General features: G+C 42.8%; 3 protein-coding genes across 4 annotated transcripts in view; 1 reads left to right on the top strand and 2 right to left on the bottom strand.

Moving 5' to 3' along the window:
• Positions 1-21,322, top strand: part of LOC135710553 (protein yellow-like) — a 44,163-nt gene extending 22,841 nt beyond the window's left edge. The window contains exons 2-4 of the mRNA XM_065233159.1: positions 19,585-19,920; positions 19,985-20,654; positions 20,717-21,322. Coding sequence (XP_065089231.1) covers positions 19,592-19,920; positions 19,985-20,654; positions 20,717-21,178 — 1,461 coding nt within the window. The 5' untranslated portion in view covers positions 19,585-19,591 and the 3' untranslated portion in view covers positions 21,179-21,322. The remainder of the gene's footprint in view (positions 1-19,584; positions 19,921-19,984; positions 20,655-20,716) is intronic.
• The window catches only part of Rh7 (Rhodopsin 7), a 274,211-nt gene that overhangs the window by 185,020 nt on the left and 65,175 nt on the right, over positions 1-24,016 (bottom strand). The gene's annotated exons all lie outside the window — the stretch shown is intronic.
• LOC135710559 (uncharacterized) overlaps positions 1-24,016 on the bottom strand; it is a 331,677-nt gene that overhangs the window by 259,180 nt on the left and 48,481 nt on the right. The window lies entirely within an intron of this gene.

Genomic DNA, 24,016 nt, shown 5'->3' with positions numbered 1-24,016 from the left:
ATTTTGATCAAATCAATCATGTTCATGTTATGATTTTTGGAAAAAAAATTAATTTTATGTGTACGACTTTTTATAAAGTTACTCTGGAGAAACAAGTCATATATAAATAAAAAATGCAACCATTGGTAGCAGCAAACCAATGAATATTTTTTCATTGAAATCGGAAACACTCATTTCCATGCGTTTTGGTCTTAAAATGCTCTAATATTTCACGGAAAGCGTAGTTATCATTTTATGGTCCACCCACAACCGTTTGCAAAATTTGCAATTTTATTAGGAAAAAAACTACAGGTCATATTTACAGTTTTTACGCATCTGTTAAATCTATGTTTGATCTATGTTTTGATTGGTTGGCACGTAAATAATAGTTTTTTATGAGAAAATGAAGCAGAACGGGTCCAAAATTTGCCTTGCCTTTGCCGCTGATACATTATTGGGTTTTTGCGATGAGCATTGTTTTTTGTGCACGCAGTGGTTTATAACTGATGTAAGAACTAAACACTCACCAACTACCTACTCGGAGATTAAACATACAGCACCTCAGGCGGCAAGAGCAAGTTCCGGAACACCCAGGGTCGGCTAGTTACCGGGTAATCAATACAAAAACGAAGAATTTTCACTTTTCTTTAACGCATTTATTCGCCACTTTCTGTATTATGTACGTGTTGTTCTGTGTTTATAATTTCATGTAATATGTGCCGTGTAGCCTAATCGCGTTGTTCACTGTACCTGTACATAAAGCTGCTGCCATTGATAGTGAATCGGGCTGGCCGACACAGTGACTCCTGTCCTACTGTGCGGCCGGAAATCTCGCCAGTTTGGCGAAGCGAGCGGATGACGGGCCAGCGGGCGTTGCTGGACGGTGGGATGCCAGGCGTCGTCCTTCGTTGGCACGATCGGCCGACCGTGGCAGGGCCACCTTGGTTAAGCCGAGAAGGGAAAACTCCTTTGCGATTATGGCCTACGTTTGGCCAGATAATATTGTTTCGGTCCTTAACAATTAGGCTCGGAAACTGTTTCCAATTTCCCGAGCCGGCCGTGTGCTGACGGATGACCTTTTTAAGGTCCAACATAAAAAAGAGGTCTTGAACGTTAATTTTCCCTAGCGCACACTAGCTGTTGCTAGGGGGGGTCCTGGTTCACGTTCAAAAACAGCAGCCACTGCACTTAGCTAATTAAAATGCCTCTTAGCACACGGACGCCTGATATTAAAAGAGGCCGATTTTGGGCAATGCACGTTCTTTCTCCCAATTTTCCTTTATCCCGTAGTTCTATGGTGGACATAACGTAACGGCACAACATTTTCACAGAACCCTATCACTTCTGTGATTAAAATCACTTCCAAATTCCATAAAGTTCAAATAAAGTTCCGACAGAACACAGCCACATGAAGCCAACCGCACAAGTCTTTAATAGTAACAAAATTCAATGTAAGTAAATATGAAATGATCAGTGGCCCGAATAAATCATACTTCTAATATATATGCAACATTCTTTTCAAACATAAAATAAAAATAAAAAAATAATGTCCTGGATTCGAACCCGAGTATTCGGCATGTGATCTACGATTGCTAACCACTGCGCCACAAGTGTGATGGAATACTATGCGGACAAACACCAATTTAAAAATCAGCAAGGTGTTGTGTTTCGAATTCAAGTCAGTCAGCTGGCACTGAAAACTCCAACAGTAGGCGGGACAACAGCTCACTTTATTATATCTCAGATGACGCAGCGGTTCGTGCTGGGGATCTCGCGCAGAAGGACTGGGTTTAATTCTTCAAACAGCTCCAATTCGACTACTAATGCTGATAAATCAATACACATTAATACCTACCTTTAGAAATAACTTTCATAAAAGTGCGAACTAAATATAGAATTGGTGTAAAGGACAAAAGCCTTTTTTGAATTATTTTCTAAAAATTCCGTCCAAGTTCTGCCAGAGGCTGCTTAGAATGCTCTTCAATTATGGTACCGGAACTTTCAAGTTCTTATAACGACTTAAAAACGAGGCTGCTCAGAATTCTATAGACCACCTCCAACCAAGCTGCTTAAGCCATAAATAGCCTTTTATCAGAACTTTTGGTTACTTGGGAACTTAGTGTTCTAAATGCACTCCCACAGTTATTAATTGAGGGCTTTCGATGTCAATACCAATGCATGAATTTGTATATTGTGTGGCAAGCACAATAATACTATTTGCCCAGGGAATTCGAGAAAATTCCTCGACTGGACCGGGAATCGACCCCACCGCCTCCGGCTTGGTAATACCGTGCTATGAGGCCCCTCTGGCTGAAAATAGCTAGGAATGTCTTTACATGGCCAAGTGGATACAAGGAGAAAGTTGACGAAGAGAATCGGTCAATGTTACTTAGGTCATAATGCAATGTTCAGCTTGAATTGTTTCGCTTAGCTATAGCAAAGTAGAGAGAAAATCGATGAAGAGATTCGATCATTGCAAGTAGGCCCTTTTCAACGTTTACTGTCGAATTTCAGTACCTAGCACTGCAAAAAACTAGAGGGAACCTCTATTTATGCGAAGAGAATAGCACTGTAAGTCCCGCCTCCTTAGATAATTATGCAACCGAATGGCTTGCTATGCCTCGCCCCATCAGCAAAAAATCTGGGATTTTATAAACCGCTCTATAGCATAATTTTCCAAGTAAGCTGATTAAGAGCTTGTTCAGGCAAAAATATGCTACTTCAGGTAAAAAATAGCTTATTCAGCTTTTAATCAGCTCAAATTGTTTGTTGGGATAGACTTACAGAGCTAATCTAAAAGCATAAATAGAGGTAACGTCTGAACATTTCAGTGCTTGGTAAAGAATTCTGCAATCTGTGCAGGGAAATCCTTTTTTTTTCACCACAGAAACACCCCCGTTTCTTATGCAAAACGCACAAAATCTAAAAAAAAAACAATGTCTAATAATTTTTTTCAATTTAATCGGTAGATACAAGATGTACCGAGAATTAAATGTGACGCGAAAGAAAGGCGAAAGGAGAAAGGCTCGTTGATCTCGAGGTTGATCTGACGGCGGGATGCTGAACTCAGCGACTGATGTACGGGTAGGCTTTGCCAACCGCTGAAAGTGGCTATCGTAACCGGAGATGGCCGAAATTTCTGCGAAATACCCTCCGAGTTCTTCGGCGATGGCTGCCGGTTTGGATATGGTAACTCCGTTAGCTTGTACATGTAATGGCGTCGAGTGCCGTTTACCGCTGAGAGCATTAACCCTGCTCCAGAGATTGTGTAGCGATCGAAGTCTTTCTTTGTTCATTATTTTGACCAAAGGCACGAGTTCAAATCTTACCCCGGACAAGTCACGAATTATCCAAGAGCGTTAAAATGACTATAATTTATTAAAAAAAAAACTACAAGGTACAGCCCTATGGGGTTGTACGCAATGGTGACGTAGGACTACGTGATCTTATATAATAAATGTTATTTTTTAACTGCGGCAGCAGGTGTTTTGTGCAAGAATAGGAATTTGAGCGGGGCTCTCTCTGTTAATACTCTTTAGTATGACCATAATTACCCTGAAAGGAACCTTTTGAAATCCAGTTTAGTTGGGACATGATCAGAAATTTAATTCTTTTGGAAAATCTTGGTGGCCCTGAAAAAGGCCGATGGTAGTACGATGGAGTCTACGACAGGTTGGAAGGCCGTAGAATATCAGTTTCCACCCAGCTAAAGCTCCTCTACTTTTTAGTTTTTCTCGTTAAACTCCTTCCCTAAACAATTTGATAAATCTTAGCAGAAAGACGCTTAACACTTTTTTCGGCGAATTTATGATCCTGTTTCACGTCATGGTTCTTCTCTATGCCTGTTCAGATAAATTAGTATTGTATTTATTTTCTCTACTGCGCTAAATCAAACGAGAATAAGAAGGGATGTTGATTACGCGTTCGAATTATTGGAAATTCGATAACTATTTAATCGAATAGCTGGAAAAATCTTTACGATTAATCGTTAATCGAATAATTGGATTTTTAGGCATCCCTAGAAAATAGTGTAATTTCATGTTATTTGGTGGCTCTTCGAAACAACCGTATTGCAACCAGTAAGTGTAACCCAAGAACCACCGATGCTAGTTTTCATTGCTATGACGACGACTGAATTAAGGGGCTTAGAAGCAGAGGGGTGAAATTCAAATATCTTCATCGATTGCCTCTTATGATGACCATGGCTTCACTAACCTATTTCGCACTATTTCTGCTATGCTCTTCTATCATCCAGAAGAACAAACATATCAATGAATGTGTTTGCCGTCGAGTTATTAACGGAACACAAAGTCAATGAAGAGAATCGATCAAAATCACTAAAGGGTGTTCACGATGAAATTGCCACACACAAAATTGATTCGCAAAATTCGAGTTTTCATCCGATTGCCATCAAATTTTCAGGGATTGAGAAATAACTATTAAACTTCATTTTACCATTTACTCGTATTTTATTTACAGTCCATACGCAAATGCCCGCACCTTGGCCTTAACCCCGGCCATAAGATTCTGCACAACCTGTGAATCAACCGTTTTTGCATGTAAACCCATACTTTCTTCAGTTCCTCGACTGTCTTCACTACCTTAGGTCGTTTAAGAAGGTGCTGCTTCATAATCGCCCAGTACTTCTCGATGGGGCGGAGCTCCGGAGTGTTGGGAGGGTTGAACATTTTCGGCATACCACTTCAGCACGTCCTTGGAGTAGTGGCATGAGGCCAAATCCGGCCAGAAGATTGTTGGGACGTTGTGGGCCTTCAGGAGAGGAAGCAGCCGCTTCTGGAGGCACTCTTTTATGTACACCTGTCCGTTCATCGTGTCCTGGGTCACGAAAGGTGCACTCCGCTTCCCGCACGTGCAGATGGCTTGCAAAACCAGGAATTTCTTCGGAAATTTGGACATCTTCTGAGTACGGACATGCTCCGGAACGTTGAACTTATCCTTGGCCGTGGAAAACAGGTTGCCGGGGATCTGTTTGAAGTCGGCCTTCACATATGTTTCGTCGTCCATGATGCAGCTTCAACTTTCGTCAGCATGTTGAGGTACAACTTCCTGGCACGGGTTTTGGCGGACTTGTTCTGCTTCTCGTCACGATTAGGGGCCTTTTGTACCTTGAACGTTCGAAGCCCAGCCTTAGTTTTGGCCTTCTGGACAAAACTTCGGCTTAGGTGCAGCTTCTTAGCCACATCCCTAACGGAGGCGTTCGGATTTCGGTTGAAGGCCCCAACTACGCGGTTGTGATTTTTGGTGTTGTACGGAATACTTTTTCCTTCACTTCTGGGCTTCCGATCGGTGGTCAACCATTCCTCGAACCGCTTAATCACTCGCGACACCGTGGAATTCGCGATTCCCAACGTTTTAGCGATGGAACGATGCGAGAGATCCTTGTTCTCGTGATGAATGCGCAAGATTTTATCACGCACGAGCTGTTCTTTCGACTCCATTTCCGCGAGTTTTGATCACAGGACTTAAAAACTTGCAGGATGTAAATAATGCACTATGAACTAAATCCACCCAAATTTTCATTAAATTCTACCCAACGGTTAAAAAGTTAGAGCAATTTCATAGTGTGGCAATTTCATCGTGGACATCCTTTAGAACCCCTGCTCCCAAGTTTGGTTACAAGATTACAACTCTGGAGAGCATTTTGTGTGGTCGTTCGGGGCGTGTGGTTCTGAATATGACGATGAGTGTGCAAAATGCTACACAATTGCATCCTCCCTATTCACACACGCCCGAAGATCGAAGGCGAATGCCACTTCGACTTGTTTCGTCTACTAACGACTCTCTAAAGACAGTGTTGGGGAAGCAGTAATACTAAACTACCGATCATAAGTTTAAGGACACCCCCAAAAAACCATGCAAATATGTTTTGTTCAATTATCTCTCATTTAACGTTCAATTTTCCATCTCCAAAGGTTATTTGAATGGTACGAATGGTATAGCATAAGTGTTCTACTACTACTTTTATTTCAAAATTTGGCCAACCCAATTCTGAGAAAATCAGTCACGATCTTCCAGAGTAAATTTTGAAAAATATTGTAACTTTGGGTGAACTTTTAGCACACAAAATTTAAAAATTATATTGAACAATTTGACTACGAGGAAAGTTCCATTCAATACCTTTCAAATGATCTAAAGAGAACGAAAATTGGACGTAACATGACAGAGATATGAACATAACAAATTTGTCATGTTTTTTTTTTGGGGGTGTCCTTAAACTTATGATCGGGAGTGTACATCGACATGTTTCGCATAGAAACGATTCTCTAATGACTGTGTAGGGGAAGCAGCATATGCATGTACGGCGGATTTGTTAGTTGTTTTAGACGCTTTTTGACAATGTTGACATTTACCACTTTTACAACATTTTTTGTTGGAAATAAACGGTCAAAATCATTGTTATCGGTGCGTAGAAATATTTCTGATCGATTGGTGATAAAGTTATTAAAATTTGTCCAGGGGCAGCTGAGTTATTTACGTTGAAAATCTTTCATAATTTCGTAACATGTACCCCCATATAGAAATCACAAACGTAGTCCTGCGTCAAAAACTAGAGAAACTTCCCGGAGTAGGTCAGAGGCAACTTTTTAAATTAAGCTTCAAACACACCCGACATTGTTTCGGGCGAGCTTGACCATTCATGCGAAGCATCAAATGTTAAGAATTGGCAATTGGTTAATATTGGATGCATATTAAGAACCAACAAATGTTTGGTCATAAAACAGAAGATGGGATACTTTGGGATTCATCTTAAAATTATGGAAGCCTAAAATAAATATTTGTATTCTACAAGGCGCTAATTCTACAACTCAATGGTCCCTAATTATCGGAATATGGAGAGTAGACTGAATTTTTGATTCTATAGCAAATTTTTGCACCGTAAGCTTAACCATTTTTTAATTTAAGTTATTGATTGATTTGGATGCCGATAACTTACTGACCTGATTAGTTGACTTAGGATCTATACTACATCAATCAATCCCAAGCCTTCCACCTTTTTTTTCTGCCAACAGCTTTATAATTGCTGAACGTCCTTGCAATGATTTCAACTCACCCGCTAAGCAACGAGTCTAGACAAAAACAAGCTGGTCCCATCTTTGTGGGGTAAACCTTTTTCTAGGCGAGTAGTATTTCTATCACTCAAGTCAAGCATGGCCAACCGTAAAAGGAGAACACAAGGTAGATTTTTTATTTGGCAATGAAAGATGGATTCTCGATAAATTGGAATCCTATCTCAGTCACTTAACTGGGAGTGGTAAGTCTTTTTTGTAAACTTTATCGTTCGCTTTACGTCTTCGGACAAACAAAAAAACCAAATGACGCAACTGCTTTCTATGACACATTTTTAATTGGATGGTATTTCAATTTTTGTTTAACTAAGCCATCGATGATTTACTTTTAAATTCCATTCGCTGTAAAATAATAAGCCTCATTATGCTTTATAATAGCAGCAGGAACTTCCTCTCACCAGAGATACGGAGGGTCACGAACTTATTAATCGAGAGGTTTTAATTTATGACATGAATAGCGGCACAGAAAAGGATCCAGAAAGTGAGGTATTTCCATTGACGAAAAGAACGCTTTTGTGCCTTCAGTTAAGATGGGTAGCATGCTTTGATGGCGTGAAAGCCCTTGGCATCGCTTGCTGAGCATAAAAAAGTTTCAATTTGTCGATTCGCCGATTATGTCGACTTCTATTCTGTGTCAATAGTCCAGGGGGCGGGACACCTTTGCCGAATAAATTAACATATTTTATGATATTTTCATTTTCTTCTTTCTTCTTAGGTTTAAGATCAAACCATGTTCACCACAAAAAGCTCTATCTTTTACATGTATTCGTCTTTGAAAACATTCATATATTGTCGATTGTACTTTCAAATCTATTTAAGTTGTCTTCCCCCTTACAAAAGTCATCACCAAACCCATGAACTGATTGATTGTGCCATTGTGAAGGCATTACACTTTTAGCCCATTCGACGCCCCCAACGGCAGAAGTGCAAATTAGGGCTGCGAAATCATGACCTTTTGTTCAATCGTCACTGTAGCCGAAAATGGAATTAGATCCTAACCTGTAGTCACGAAGCAACTGCAGGAAAGTCTGAAAGCCATAAAGTTTTCGTCTGCCGACTGACTGGGAGTGCAAATTGACGCCCCAGTAGTGGGGCTGGGGGGTGTTAAACTCAATTTGGGTGACCTTTCAGCTTGGACTTAGACTTTTTCTCTCTCAACCAACCATGAATCAAATGGTGGGTTCCATATAGATTTGCGGTAGGTACCTACCGCACGACCTTGTGACAGTTGTTTTCGCTGCGGCCGGAGTTCAACACTAGGCAAATCAGTGAGGCAGCACAAAAAAAAAGAACATGCAACTGAACAAGAGATATCTATAATTGATGTCGGTGCGATGATGTCTGGAGCGAGCTGTTGTGGGTTGGTTGGTTGGTTATTTGGTTGGCTAAGCTTAGTAGCTGAGTCGTGCTGAGCAGTGATGGGTGTTCTTGAATTAGTGTCAGACTTGGTGGGATTGATTGGTTCATGCGTTAAGCCCGTTGCTAATAAACAGATGCGGTTGAGTTGGCTTACGAGAGTTAATATGCGGGGTTATAGATTTGTTCGATGATACGGTTCAGATGAATTCGACTGGCTAAATTTGGAACCGATCAGTACACTAGTTTCAGCCAGGAGCTTTATGAAGCATTTATCGTTCTTGCGTCCCAACTCGCTGCTTACCAATCAAGCCGGTGGATTCCGATGCCCGGTTATCATGTAAATTCAATGATATCGAGAATGATATCGTACTCGAATGTATATAGCTGCGTTTCTCAATCTGTGGGTCGCGGTTACCAGACAACTTGGACATAAGTTTTTAAAATTTAGAACAAAAAAAATCTAATTTTTGAGTTAAGTTATATTTTAAGTTAAACTTATTAGATTGTGGGACATTTTTGGTATTTCGACAAAAAGATTCTTGGCGTTGAGACTTGGACCCGGAGACGGTTTTCTTTCGTACCATTTCGTCACTTTGATATGATTTTCTCTTTAATTTTAAAACTATTATGTCGAGTGCGCTTCGAGAACGGTTGTGTTTTGGCTCCGCTGCGTGCTTTTATTTTGTTTCAGTTTTTTTAGTCCGGCCCAGGGGAACGACACTTCAGGATTATCCCATTTTTGTCCAAATCTCTCATAAAATTTCCAATGTGCCCAAAATTTTAATCCATCCCATCTATTCTGTCTATTCCCAACTTATCCCTTCCGCATTATAGTCGCTATATTCATAGTCTGGCGGATAGAATCGCGGGTACCAATTGAGCTGTCAAATAGCGGAACCAATCGAGCAAATCACGACCAACAACAGCAAAGAGCACACCAGCTAATTGCGAACAAAACTTCGGAACCCCTTTCCTCGTGACTCAAGACTCGCCTACGCAAATTAATACCATCTTTGAGTTAGGGAAAGTTTCCCCTATTTGATGATGCCGGTAATTTGCGTTCGATTGGCGAGGAAATAATAATCAACGTTTTGTCTATAAAAGTTGATAGTACCTTTTCAATTGTTGATCTACAATATATTGAATTGCTTTTTCATAAATCGAAATTCTATCTGCCAGACTATCAATATAGCGGCTATATTCTGTATGCACACAAATTATCAAGCATGACGTGCAGTTTCTCGCAGTAATCGCTGTCAATTTTCAACGATCTCATTAATCTCTCGTTCATAATCCGTCACGGGGACAAAAACATCAAGAACATCATGGAGGAGACGGCAACGCACATCCACTTTCCGGACTCAAACCGATCGAATCCGACGGAGAAGAGCAACCAGGTCTAGATAGAAACGGGCAAGTCTGACAGCCACCATATGGATAATACAAAATTATTATCTCTAGAGTGATTTGAGATTTGGGCGTAATTGCATTTGTAAACAAACACGTCTATCGTCAATTTCTCGCGAATGAAAGCTCAATTTCGAAAACTAGTAACACTATCAGGTGAAGGAATTATTCCTCTTTCATTCGGCATAGCTTGTTTACGAGATTGAGGTTTTATTCAAGAGAAATCGGTGGTTGACGTGTTTGTTTACAAAAGCAATTACGCCCAAATCTCAAATCACTGCAAATGTGAAATTTCGTTATACTCTAAAAATCAATAAAATTTTTGAAAAATACAGATTTTTTTGAAGCCAATCTACCAGCTTACACTTTTTATAAAATTGTGAATCTACATAGTTTTTTTTTCTTTCAATGTATTCCGGAGAACTTCGAGATTAGGGCGTAATTGCTTATGTAAACAAACACGTCATTTGCCGATTTCTCGCGAATTAAAGCTCAATCTAAAAAAAAACTAACAACACAAATAGGTAGATGAATGATTCCTCTATCATTTGGTATAGTTTGTTCGCGAGATTGTTCTTTTATTCACGAGAAATTGGCGATTGACGTGTTTGTTTACAAAAGCAATTCCGCCCAGATATCAACGTTCTCCGGTTTTGTTTCTCTCTCTTTTTTTTTTTTTCCTTTGATTTGTTTTCCGTCGATCTTGTTTTGCGTGCTGAGCACCAATGCTACCGACGCCAGAGAGGCAGCTCCCACACCTGGACCCTACCTATCGACCCATCAACTCATGAACCGGGGACCAACATCCCGGCGGCGCCGACTGGGATTGAACCCAGGCCTGCTGGGGTGAGAGGTAATCACGCTTACCACTACACCACCGGCGCCGCTTCAATTGTTTCTCTCAAAGAGCATTTAATTACCTACAGCTTCTTTTCAGTTATCATTTTGATCAAATCAATCATGTTCATGTTATGATTTTTGGAAAAAAAATTAATTTTATGTGTACGACTTTTTATAAAGTTACTCTGGAGAAACAAGTCATATATAAATAAAAAATGCAACCATTGGTAGCAGCAAACCAATGAATATTTTTTCATTGAAATCGGAAACACTCATTTCCATGCGTTTTGGTCTTAAAATGCTCTAATATTTCACGGAAAGCGTAGTTATCATTTTATGGTCCACCCACAACCGTTTGCAAAATTTGCAATTTTATTAGGAAAAAAACTACAGGTCATATTTACAGTTTTTACGCATCTGTTAAATCTATGTTTGATCTATGTTTTGATTGGTTGGCACGTAAATAATAGTTTTTTATGAGAAAATGAAGCAGAACGGGTCCAAAATTTGCCTTGCCTTTGCCGCTGATACATTATTGGGTTTTTGCGATGAGCATTGTTTTTTGTGCACGCAGTGGTTTATAACTGATGTAAGAACTAAACACTCACCAACTACCTACTCGGAGATTAAACATACAGCACCTCAGGCGGCAAGAGCAAGTTCCGGAACACCCAGGGTCGGCTAGTTACCGGGTAATCAATACAAAAACGAAGAATTTTCACTTTTCTTTAACGCATTTATTCGCCACTTTCTGTATTATGTACGTGTTGTTCTGTGTTTATAATTTCATGTAATATGTGCCGTGTAGCCTAATCGCGTTGTTCACTGTACCTGTACATAAAGCTGCTGCCATTGATAGTGAATCGGGCTGGCCGACACAGTGACTCCTGTCCTACTGTGCGGCCGGAAATCTCGCCAGTTTGGCGAAGCGAGCGGATGACGGGCCAGCGGGCGTTGCTGGACGGTGGGATGCCAGGCGTCGTCCTTCGTTGGCACGATCGGCCGACCGTGGCAGGGCCACCTTGGTTAAGCCGAGAAGGGAAAACTCCTTTGCGATTATGGCCTACGTTTGGCCAGATAATATTGTTTCGGTCCTTAACAATTAGGCTCGGAAACTGTTTCCAATTTCCCGAGCCGGCCGTGTGCTGACGGATGACCTTTTTAAGGTCCAACATAAAAAAGAGGTCTTGAACGTTAATTTTCCCTAGCGCACACTAGCTGTTGCTAGGGGGGGTCCTGGTTCACGTTCAAAAACAGCAGCCACTGCACTTAGCTAATTAAAATGCCTCTTAGCACACGGACGCCTGATATTAAAAGAGGCCGATTTTGGGCAATGCACGTTCTTTCTCCCAATTTTCCTTTATCCCGTAGTTCTATGGTGGACATAACGTAACGGCACAACATTTTCACAGAACCCTATCACTTCTGTGATTAAAATCACTTCCAAATTCCATAAAGTTCAAATAAAGTTCCGACAGAACACAGCCACATGAAGCCAACCGCACAAGTCTTTAATAGTAACAAAATTCAATGTAAGTAAATATGAAATGATCAGTGGCCCGAATAAATCATACTTCTAATATATATGCAACATTCTTTTCAAACATAAAATAAAAATAAAAAAATAATGTCCTGGATTCGAACCCGAGTATTCGGCATGTGATCTACGATTGCTAACCACTGCGCCACAAGTGTGATGGAATACTATGCGGACAAACACCAATTTAAAAATCAGCAAGGTGTTGTGTTTCGAATTCAAGTCAGTCAGCTGGCACTGAAAACTCCAACAGTAGGCGGGACAACAGCTCACTTTATTATATCTCAGATGACGCAGCGGTTCGTGCTGGGGATCTCGCGCAGAAGGACTGGGTTTAATTCTTCAAACAGCTCCAATTCGACTACTAATGCTGATAAATCAATACACATTAATACCTACCTTTAGAAATAACTTTCATAAAAGTGCGAACTAAATATAGAATTGGTGTAAAGGACAAAAGCCTTTTTTGAATTATTTTCTAAAAATTCCGTCCAAGTTCTGCCAGAGGCTGCTTAGAATGCTCTTCAATTATGGTACCGGAACTTTCAAGTTCTTATAACGACTTAAAAACGAGGCTGCTCAGAATTCTATAGACCACCTCCAACCAAGCTGCTTAAGCCATAAATAGCCTTTTATCAGAACTTTTGGTTACTTGGGAACTTAGTGTTCTAAATGCACTCCCACAGTTATTAATTGAGGGCTTTCGATGTCAATACCAATGCATGAATTTGTATATTGTGTGGCAAGCACAATAATACTATTTGCCCAGGGAATTCGAGAAAATTCCTCGACTGGACCGGGAATCGACCCCACCGCCTCCGGCTTGGTAATACCGTGCTATGAGGCCCCTCTGGCTGAAAATAGCTAGGAATGTCTTTACATGGCCAAGTGGATACAAGGAGAAAGTTGACGAAGAGAATCGGTCAATGTTACTTAGGTCATAATGCAATGTTCAGCTTGAATTGTTTCGCTTAGCTATAGCAAAGTAGAGAGAAAATCGATGAAGAGATTCGATCATTGCAAGTAGGCCCTTTTCAACGTTTACTGTCGAATTTCAGTACCTAGCACTGCAAAAAACTAGAGGGAACCTCTATTTATGCGAAGAGAATAGCACTGTAAGTCCCGCCTCCTTAGATAATTATGCAACCGAATGGCTTGCTATGCCTCGCCCCATCAGCAAAAAATCTGGGATTTTATAAACCGCTCTATAGCATAATTTTCCAAGTAAGCTGATTAAGAGCTTGTTCAGGCAAAAATATGCTACTTCAGGTAAAAAATAGCTTATTCAGCTTTTAATCAGCTCAAATTGTTTGTTGGGATAGACTTACAGAGCTAATCTAAAAGCATAAATAGAGGTAACGTCTGAACATTTCAGTGCTTGGTAAAGAATTCTGCAATCTGTGCAGGGAAATCCTTTTTTTTTCACCACAGAAACACCCCCGTTTCTTATGCAAAACGCACAAAATCTAAAAAAAAAACAATGTCTAATAATTTTTTTCAATTTAATCGGTAGATACAAGATGTACCGAGAATTAAATGGAGGGATTTCAAGCTAAAATGTCCTGATCACGAGATATTCACGATCAATTCCGAAATTTCCCATAAATGTCAAACCCGTATGTGTGCTTTTTCATAGCATTCTGAGCAGTGGCGTCTCGTGAGAAAATTCACTAGTTGTGCACCTATTTTATTTATATTTTGTCTGTAACAGTAGAAGACAATTTTGATGCAGAATAAAAAAAATGGGATACAAATCTTTCGACTTGGATACCTGTATGAAAAATAAACGAAATGATGATGGGAAACAGTTCTGCTACCAGTTTCGCTTACTCTTGCATAGAAACATTTCCACTTGTCCATTTTCGGCAAAGTTCTGCGTTATGATTTTATCATTTCTTTTACATGTCGTTTTCAAGTTGTCCAACTTTGGCCGTGGGATGTCTTTTCTCGCAATAAGCATTTTTTTCAATTTATTCTCTTCTCTTTAAACTGTGCAAAGATAGAAGTGCACAAAATAAACACTAACACATCGGCAATTATGCTTACGGGACTTCAATACATATACAACTGATCTGGTTGTAAATACGAGCGTTTCGGTGCACAAGCAAAAGTGCTCAGGCTGGGAGAACTAAGCATGCGGTGGCTTTGGTAGAACGAAGGCATATTTTCCTTGCTTGTTTTGTGTCGCTCATTCGCCACGCCATAGAAGCCCAAAATGAGTTGTCTGCACGTGGTAAAATCCCAGCGTACCCGTACGTGAAAACAAGCTCGCTATGCCTCGCTTCTTACTTTTCTTTCAGTGGCGGGTAAAACGGAGGTTGAGCAGCGATATGGTAAGCAATTCAGCTACTATCCAGTGATGTGGTGGACAATTCAGTTACTATCCATATGAAACCAATAAATGGGGGGGACAAAAATGGTTTTGATTGAGTATTAAATGGAATTAACTAAAAGAATTTTTGAGATGAAAATCTCTTAAATTTTATGAAATATAAATTTCACTTTTTGAAAATTCGAGACTGTGCAGTGCACGAGGTGCACATATGGACGAGACGCCCCTGATTCTGAGGAAGCCCTACCTGAATATTAAATAGGAACATTCTTTAGACATGGCACTGATTTCACTATTGCCCAATGCTTAGGGAACTTTCATAAATAACGTAGTAGCTAAGGGGGGAGAGGGGTTTCAGTATTCGTGACCGGTCAAGTATTAAGTATATCAAAACACGCTACGAGGGGGAAGGGGGGTTAATTGGTCAAAAAAATTCTACGTCATTTATGGATGGTGCCTTATTTTACTGCCAAGGCTGTGACCCATTTGGCGAGTTAAATTTAATTTGTGACCTTTCAAAAAAGTAATCGAGATTTGTAGAACTCGGGATCGTTATCACTCAGACAAGGAGGTTGATTCAGTTCGGAGCGCTTGTGCCATCAAGACAACGGTGCTGCCTGCAGCCAGTGATCTCGACGGGAACGACGCGCAAAGTTCGAGGTGGAAAACTCGAACGCTACGCGCTTGACAGGAACCTCTGTATTCCAACTGCTGCTGCTGCTACCTGCGTCCGAAGCGAAAATGAGTTGAAGAACAAAAGCAGCGCTGTTTTATAACTTTTTAGATTCAAGCAGCACGTTGTTAAACCAAATGGTACTCAATTATGATGACTGGGTTTGGGAGAACGTTTATTTCATGAAAACAGTGATAAAATCATCACTTTTTATTTGCACATTGAAATTTATTTCCTATCGATTGGTGTATTTGGATTATAATTTCAACTATAAATGACAAAGTTATAAGCGTTCAAAACCTTACACCTTTTCGTGACGGTCGCAATTTTATATTTTCGATTTACCCCCAGTACCTTCCTGTAAGACGTAGTCTACGTCAAAAAATATGGTTTTCATATCGCTTTGTGAGGGTGGGGTTATACAACAAGCGGAGTGAAGTGAAGATTCATCGGTGCTGTGTGGGGGGAGTTGATCTGATTGATCAGTGGTGGTGTGGTGTGTGCTGGAAAAGCTGTGCGTGCCGAGAAGAAATGGAGCGATATGAAAGAAGATTTGCTCTGCCAAGTTGTCGTGCAGCTGTGAATTTGGTTGGAGGAAAATATGCATGGAAGCTTCTGGAATACGCTCCCAGACAGTATGTGGTCGGAATACATACTTGTATTGATTTGGTGAGTGTGTTCCAGTTGAGGTTTGTATCATGAGTTTCGTTTTCTTCCCGGTGCGTTTGATCGGTTTGTAAGGTCTGATGTGTGTGATGTCGTGATCTCCGCCACCGAACATGCAGGTTTGACACTCGGTCGATTAGATTTCAGTGCATTGTAGGTAGGGTTTTGATCTAATTTCCTATCCTTTTTAAGATCTATATTTTGAAAAACATTGTTAACTGCTTTCGGGGGCATCATTTCATTTGAATTGATTTTTAACCGGGCTTGATATATCGTCAGTAGTAGCTTGATGTGATGTAAATGGCACGGTGGCTTTAGGGCAAAGACTGTGGGTTCAATCCCAAGCTCCTTCGAGTTATATGATCGTTAGGACATCAATTCAGCTTATCGTTTACCAAAACTAACCCTGCTGCAAATCCAACCCTATCACCCAATATCCCGATGAATCACGTGGAAGTGCAGTGATGTTCTCGGCTTCCATCAAAGCGAGTGTCACGTCAAAACATTCCTACCCTCTTTTGACCTGTGTTCCGGCGCGGCCGGCGCTGGTATTGCCTAGTTTGAGATCACCAGTTTTTACACATTGAGGTTGATTGCTAGTCCAAAGCGAGTAATGGCGCTATAGCCATAAGTCATAAAAGTCTAGGACCAGAGTTAGTGCTCATGCCCCAACCGTCTGAAGAAAATGGAGCATCACTTAACCTTTGTAGCTTTGATGCTTCCAAAGATCAACCAATCATATAATTACAAAAATTGGGACGTACGTACGTACCATTTATTGGATTCTGAAGCATCGTGTTAAATCTTCGATTTAAACAGGCCCGATGTTTTCTGAATCATCTTGCCCCTTAAATGCTGCACAGTAGGCCTGGCCGTTTTTATATGTGTGACGCATCTTCGATGTGAAACATGTCTTAAATAGACAAGAAAAATGATGTAGGTATACATATCATTTTCCAGGAAGCTTTCAAGAACTGGCTGCATTCCCCAGAAAAGATGATGAAATTAGTAATTTATCATTTTTTTTTTGGTCATTTGATATTATATGTCAGTTTTATATTACAGAACAGGCGTCCATAAATAAACAGGTCCGCAAGAATCTTGCACACTGAATAATACATCTTAGGAATACCAATTTTCTCGATAAATTTTACACATTTGATTTAATATATTTTTCATGATAAAACTCTCTTATTAGTTTCACTCATCAATAGGATACACTACGTTTACTTTTATGGAACTATTTATCAATTCCAAACCATTTTATAGCTCTTTAGAAAATGACAACCTTCGAGTTTTATTATCTCGAATGGGCATTACCTCGAATCTCTTGCGAAAAACTATTGATTATATATTTTCCTTATATATTAAAAAGGGAATATGCCCTTCTTTATCGTAAATCCAAAGAATTAATTGTTTCCTTCTTTATCGTTTATCCAAAGAATTGATTATTTCCATTTCTTATATTTTCAAAGCAGGGTAAACCCCTTGATCCATTAAGAAGTTTTTCTCTTCTTTTTATATACGCGAAAGAAGATTCCAGTAGTGACTATAATAAACAAAAATAGTCAATCTAATACATGGCATACTTTTCTGGGGAATGTTATAGAATCGTGTTGGTGTTAGATTAGATTAGATTAGATTAGATTAGATTAGATTAGATTAGATTAGATTAGATTAGATTGAGGATGATTGCTAGTCCCAAGCATCGTCTATTGGTTCTCTGTGTAATTACAACTGATCTCGCAATAACAGAGAAGCAACCGAGGGTGGTCAATCATGCTCATGCACATGCTTAATTTCAAAACTATTATGTCGGTGTATTGTGATATAGCTCATGCCTGTAAGAGTTACAGCTATTTTGTAGTTTTAAGGCCATTTTGAGCTTACAAAACCTATATCAAGAACAACATGTGAAAAGGGCATATAAACTTTTTGTAAACAAACCTTCTTATGCCCTTTTCTCGCCACCCACATGACACTCACGCAAACCATCAACGTCACCGGATAGGGGAAACTTTCCCTTTCCCGATGGTGTTGTTGCTTTGCGTGAGTGACCCTTGGTTGGCGAGAAAAAGGCCTACAAAGGTTTGTTTACAAAAAGCTTGTATGCCCTTTTCACATGTGGCTCTTGATATTCAATATTGGTCGGTCGCGAGCTTATGCAAATTTTCAAAGTGGATCGCAGTCGTCAAAAGTATGAGAACCACTGGCTTACAGTATGGGAGCTAACCGCCATATGTGTCGTGGGACTGTCACTGACTACAAATCCGTAGTGCGGTGTCCCTTTCCGATTCGATGTAAACTACAATAGAGGGAATCAATGCTTGTTTTGCTAGAATTTGCATGTTACCGACCGGTAACGAAGGAAAGTGGTTCACATGGGAAATTAGCATGATTGGCTGCTACCCGAAAGCGTTGCGTAACAGGAGTTCGAATCGAGGGATCTATATGGTGTCCACTAGGTGAAACATGTGTTAGTTTAGTAATTCCGTGTATGTTAATGATGTTATCAGTGGACATCTATAGCCTAAGGCTATGATCAATGTTTATGGAATAGCTGCTCAGGTTGCCAGGGCCTATGAAATGGTGAACAATTTAGCTAGGATTTATCACGATGCTTATTTTTGCTGCACACCAGCCTCTTCCCGAAGTAGCACAATTCCATGACATCACATTGCGAACCCCTCGGTTATTACCGAATTTGGTGATATGAAAGTGTCCACAACATTTCAGTGACGAGCGTGGAGACAAGGTTGACACTTTCCTACCAAAAACTCTGAAAGGTGTGTGGTACTCCCTTTCATGCGTTTTGATATTCCCTCGTAGAGCTGTCCTGCAGATGAATAATAGAACAGCAATGCCACAAATATCGATTTTCGTAAACGAAAAAAAAAAATGAAAAAAGCGGGGTCAACATTCTACCTAATGGCCTTCACCCTAGTGACCATTCGGCTCAATGACCTTCGGTCTAATTCTCCAGTAATTCTTAATATTAATTTAAAATTCAGTTTCGCTAAATCAACCAGACTTCTTTCGAATTAAACTCCTCTCTAAAATTCACCACAACAATTTTGAAGTGTTCTCTGAGTTTTTCTGAGATTTTATAGACAACATGGAAGGTCCTTGAGCGTCTCTTAATTTTACTTAATTTCTCCGAAGTGCACTGATCTTCTTTGAAATTCCCGAAATATGTCTAAAATGTTCAAGCATCAAACTTTTTTAAGCTTCTCTGAACTAATCTGAAAATCTCTCCCCTTCTTATAAAAATTTTGAGATAATCAGGGAACTAACAAAACTAAGAATCTCTGAAGCTTGAAAAACTTCCTAGAGGTTTGACAAACTACAGATAGGTTCAGTGAACATGTGGATCTGCAAACTTCAGAGCTGCTAAGAAGACGTTGAAAGGTTCATATGGCTTCAGATAAGAGTACATACATTTTAATTGGTGTACAGGGAACTGATTAGGTCGTGGAAGTGCTGACATGTTTGAGAGGGGCGTCATATCTAAATCTCAATTCTAGATGCGCGCAAAATCTCACACTAACAAACCAAAATCATCTTTCATTCTCGCATCTACTTGCATCAGAATTGTAAAAAATCTTCTTTCTATCTACTCAGCGTGCGCGCAGCTAACCACACCAAAACAAAATATTTCCCGCACTAGCAAAACAACTAAAACATACTTTTCCACTTCTTCTAGACCCAACATGAATCGATTCAACCCACGGGCAGCCTTTGGGCTGCTACTGGCAACCATCGCAGTGTTGCCGCAGGCCTTCGGTGGTTCACCGTTCATGCATTCCCGCCATGGATCCATCAGCCGTTCGGCAAGCACCAACATCACCACTCAAGCCCCACTTCTGGCCAATCCCTATCTCGCCCCGGGAGGAGTGGCCGCATTGGGTACCAAACAGCAGCAGCAGGAGGACTTCACCACCAGCCAAGGCAAGAACGTGTTCGATGTGATCTACCAGTGGAAGACCATCGACTTTCTGTATCCAAGCCTGCAGGCCCGGAACGACGCCATTCGGACGAAGTGAGTTCTGTCTAATGAGTCCCGCATTCCTTTGATTCAACTAATCCCCCCCCCCATTCCATAGACAATTCATCCCGGAGAACAACCTCCCGTTGGGCGTTGATCGCTACCGCAATCGTATCTTCATTACCACGCCTCGTTGGAACCCAGGTGTACCGGCAACCCTGTCCTATCTCCCACTGCCTGTGCATGATCCGAATCTCCCTTTGATCCCGTACCCGGACTGGAGCTTCCACACCACCCCTCAAAATCCAGACTGCAGTCGGCTCGTATCCGTGTATCGTATCTACGTGGACGAATGCGATCGCCTGTGGGTGCTGGACGCCGGTGTTATCGACACGCTAACCAACCTCCAACAGGTGTGCCCTCCGAAGATCCTCGCCTTCAATCTTCAAACGGACGAACTTCTGTTCAGCTACACCCTTCCGGAGGAACAAGTCAAGCAGGACTCGTTGCACACCAACATCGTGGTCGACATTCGAGATGCTCAATGTGACGATGCCTACGCGTACGTAGCCGATGTGTGGCGCTACGGAATTACTGTGTTCAGCCTACGTGACTTCAAGAGCTGGCGCACCACCAACTACCTGTACAATCCGAATCCTGTAGCCAGCGACTACAACTACAAGGATCTAAACTTCCAGTGGTCCGACGGAGTTTTCGGAATGTCACTCTCTCCGGTTCATCGCAACGGCGATCGTATGCTATTCTACCACCCGATGTCCAGCTTCACGGTTCGTCAGCCCCCTTCGAGATCCACAATTAAAAAATAACCACAATTTCCCCGCCATTTTAGGAATTCCAAGTGCCAACCTCGGTCCTGCAGAACGAAACCATCTGGCAAAACTTTGGCCTGGCGAAGGCCTTCCAACCGATCGGAAGCCGCGGCAAGGCCGGCCAATCGTCGACCTCCGGTGTCACTCGCAACAATGTGCAGTTCTTCACCCTGGTCCAGCAGAGTGGAGTCGGCTGTTGGGATCTCGCCAAACCGTACAACCGCAACAATCTGGGCGTCGTCGAGAAGGACATGCAAAAGCTGACCTTCCCCAACGATCTGAAGATCGATCGTGAACCGAAGCAATCGATTTGGGTCATCAGCAATAAGTTGCCGGTGTTCCTGTACTCGCGGCTGGACTACACCGAGGTCAACTTCCGGGTGCTGAGTGCGGGCGTCCAGGAAGCGACACAGCGGACGGTGTGTGATCCGAGGTCACCGCCGAATTTGGCCTACCGCAAGGAGCCAGAGTGTGACGAGTAGAGAATGAACGAGGAGGGTTGAGTTTCTATTGTAAGTTTTCTGATTCCAGTGGAGCGTGCCAGCCGTTTTAGATTAAGTTTCGATTTAGCCATAGTGATATTGATGTAGCCGATCCGTGTTCGACCAGTGAAAATAAATGGTAAATGATAACGATTGGGTTTGAATGGTTATTTTGGATGACATTGTTTGCATCTGGTGTTGATGGAGGTGATTGCGTTAGGATGCCGTCCTTTGGTCGGTTCAGACGTTCTGTGAATTCCAAATTTCAAATTATCAAAGTTTCAGTTCAGAATCACACACTTTTTAATCGCAGCCAAAATTTTGAAACGCTGCTCCTTGGACGTCATTTTGAAAACGGGAGAGCAAACGGTGAAAACTCATCATAGCAACCGCTGGTATTACCTTCTTATAGAGTTACGGCGTATTGCTCGCCTGTCTTCGAGCGACTCTGGAAGGACACCGTAGTTGACGGGGGAGTCATCCGTCACAGTGTTGGAACTGATCCCAGCTGACGCGCTGGTAGTTGCGTCGGGAAGCTTGGAATCGGATGACGGCTGAGCCCACTTCGGCCACCACCGGACAGTGGTCCGGAATCAGCTCCTGGTAGGTCACAGGTTGCGATATGTTGTCTCCCATGTTGCTGACGAATATGTCGATGGTGGAGTGAACGCCAGACCTGCTCAGCCGGGTGGGAGAGTCGGGCGCCAATATTGTGTAGCGAGCCTCTTGCAGGTCGTCATTCAGGATTGTGCCGTTTTGGTTGCGTCGGCTGTTGCCCCAAGCTTGGTGTTTGGCGTCGCCATCGCACCGTCGAGTAAGTTTGATGGTGTCCCTCCGCAGGTCTGCAGTCGACCCGTCCCTAATGGTGACTTGCTTGGGGCAGTAGGTGACAACGATTGTGATAGGGCCGACAGGAGCCTGTTCGGCTGCCCAGCAACTGCTGTGGCAATCGGCAGCGGAATGGGGAGCGGATGTCGCAATCATCTCCGATCCGTACCGCGTCCCAACCGGCAACGGGAATTGGGTCACGGACGCGTCGGGGATGGCGGCGATATGCACGATGGGGAGCTTCCCCATTCAGGAGGTAGTCGTGTCCAACTCGAGCGAGGGATTCGTGATCGCCAGGGTTAATGGAGTATATTTAAGTAGCTGCTTTGCTCCGCCCAGGTGGTCTATCGAGCAATTCTCGCAGATGGTGGACAGACTCACTGCGGTACTTGTCGGCCTAAGACCTGTGTTCATTGCGGGCGACTTTAATGCATGGGCGGTGGAGTGGGGCAGCCACCACACCAACCAGAGAGGATGCATCCTACTGGAGGCGATGGCCAAGCTGGACGTTGTACTATCCAACACCGGCTCGGTCAGTACCTACAGAAGGAATGGTGCAGAATCCGTCATCGATGTTACATACTACAGCCCGAGTTTGGAGGGCAACCTACACTGGAGGGTCGATGAGGGTTACACTCACAGTGACCATCAGGCGATTCGGTACAGTGTGGGGCCAGGTGAGAAGCGAGTGGCAGGAGAAAATTCTGCCTGTGCTCGAGGCTGACGGACGTCGTTCTTCGAGGAAGCGGTCTTCGGCGAAGCACTAAGGCGGGAGCGAATAACCCCGGATCTGACGGGGGAAGAACTGGTAGCAGCACTGACAAGGGCGTGCGATACAACCATGCCTAGGAGAGCCTATCCCAGGCATGGCCATAGACCGGTGTACTGGTGGAGCGAGTCGATTGCTATCCTCAGGGCGTCTTGCCTCCAGGCGAGAAGGAGGATGCAACGAGCTCGTACGACTGAATCTCGGGAGGAACGCCGTGTCGCTCTTCGAGCGGCTAAGGCAGCCCTCAATAAAGAGATCGCCAGACGCAAGCGCGCGTGCTTTGACAGCCTATGCCAAAGCGCCAACACGAACCCATGGGGATGCCTACAAAGTGGTCATGGCAAAGACCCGCGGCGTGACGGCACCTCCGGTGAGATCACCAGCGGTACTGGCTCCGATCGTTGGGTTCCTGTTCCCGCGTAGGGACGTAGACTCCTGGCCGCGGATCCCAGGCGCGGATCAGGGAGAAGTGTCTTGAGTGACAAACAGTGAACTTGGCGGTATTGCCAAGTCGCTGGTGGTGGGCAAGGCCCCGGGCCCAGATGGCATCCCGGTTGTGGCTCTGAGGGCGGCCGTTGCGGAAAATCCAGACATGTTCCGTTCTGTTTTTCAGACTTGTCTGGACGTAGGCATCTTCCCAGATGCGTGGAAGCGGCAGAAGCTGGTGTTGCTCCCGAAGCCAGGAAAACCCCCTGGGGACCCGTCAGCATACAGACCCATCTGTTTGCTGGACACCACTGGGAAACTGTTTGAGAGGGTCATCCTCAACAGGTTGTCAAGCAGCCAGTACGGGTCCCGTAAGGGCAGATCCACGGTGGATGCCATCCGCGACGTCATCCAGACGGCAGAGGTGCTCCATCGGAAACGAAGGGGCATTCGCTTCTGCGTGGTGGTAACCTTAGATGTGAAGAACGCGTTCAACAGCGCGTGCTGGGGGGCGATAGCCCGCTCGCTACACCAGCTCCAAATTCCCGGAGGGCTTTATAAGATTCTGGAAAGCTACTTCCAGAATCGTGTGTTGACGTACGATACAGAAGATGGCGAAAAATGCGTTAGAGTCACCGCAGGAGTGCCACAAGGCTCCATCCTGGGCCAGGTGTTATGGAACGTCATGTACGATGGACTGTTGAGGACAAAATTCCCGGTAGGCGTGAAAATTGTAGGTTTTGCCGACGATGTCACGCTGGTAGTCTGCGGGGAATCCCTCGAGGAGGTAGAGCTGACAGCGGCTCACTGCGTCA

Source organism: Ochlerotatus camptorhynchus, unplaced genomic scaffold (assembly GCF_037179485.1).
Source record: "Ochlerotatus camptorhynchus isolate MF236.1 unplaced genomic scaffold, CSIRO-AGI_Acam_v1.1 ptg000391l, whole genome shotgun sequence".
In the NCBI taxonomy this organism is placed as follows: domain Eukaryota; kingdom Metazoa; phylum Arthropoda; class Insecta; order Diptera; family Culicidae; genus Ochlerotatus; species Ochlerotatus camptorhynchus.
Note: the sequence above shows the minus strand (reverse complement) of the source record. Positions and strands in the feature narration are given on the sequence as shown.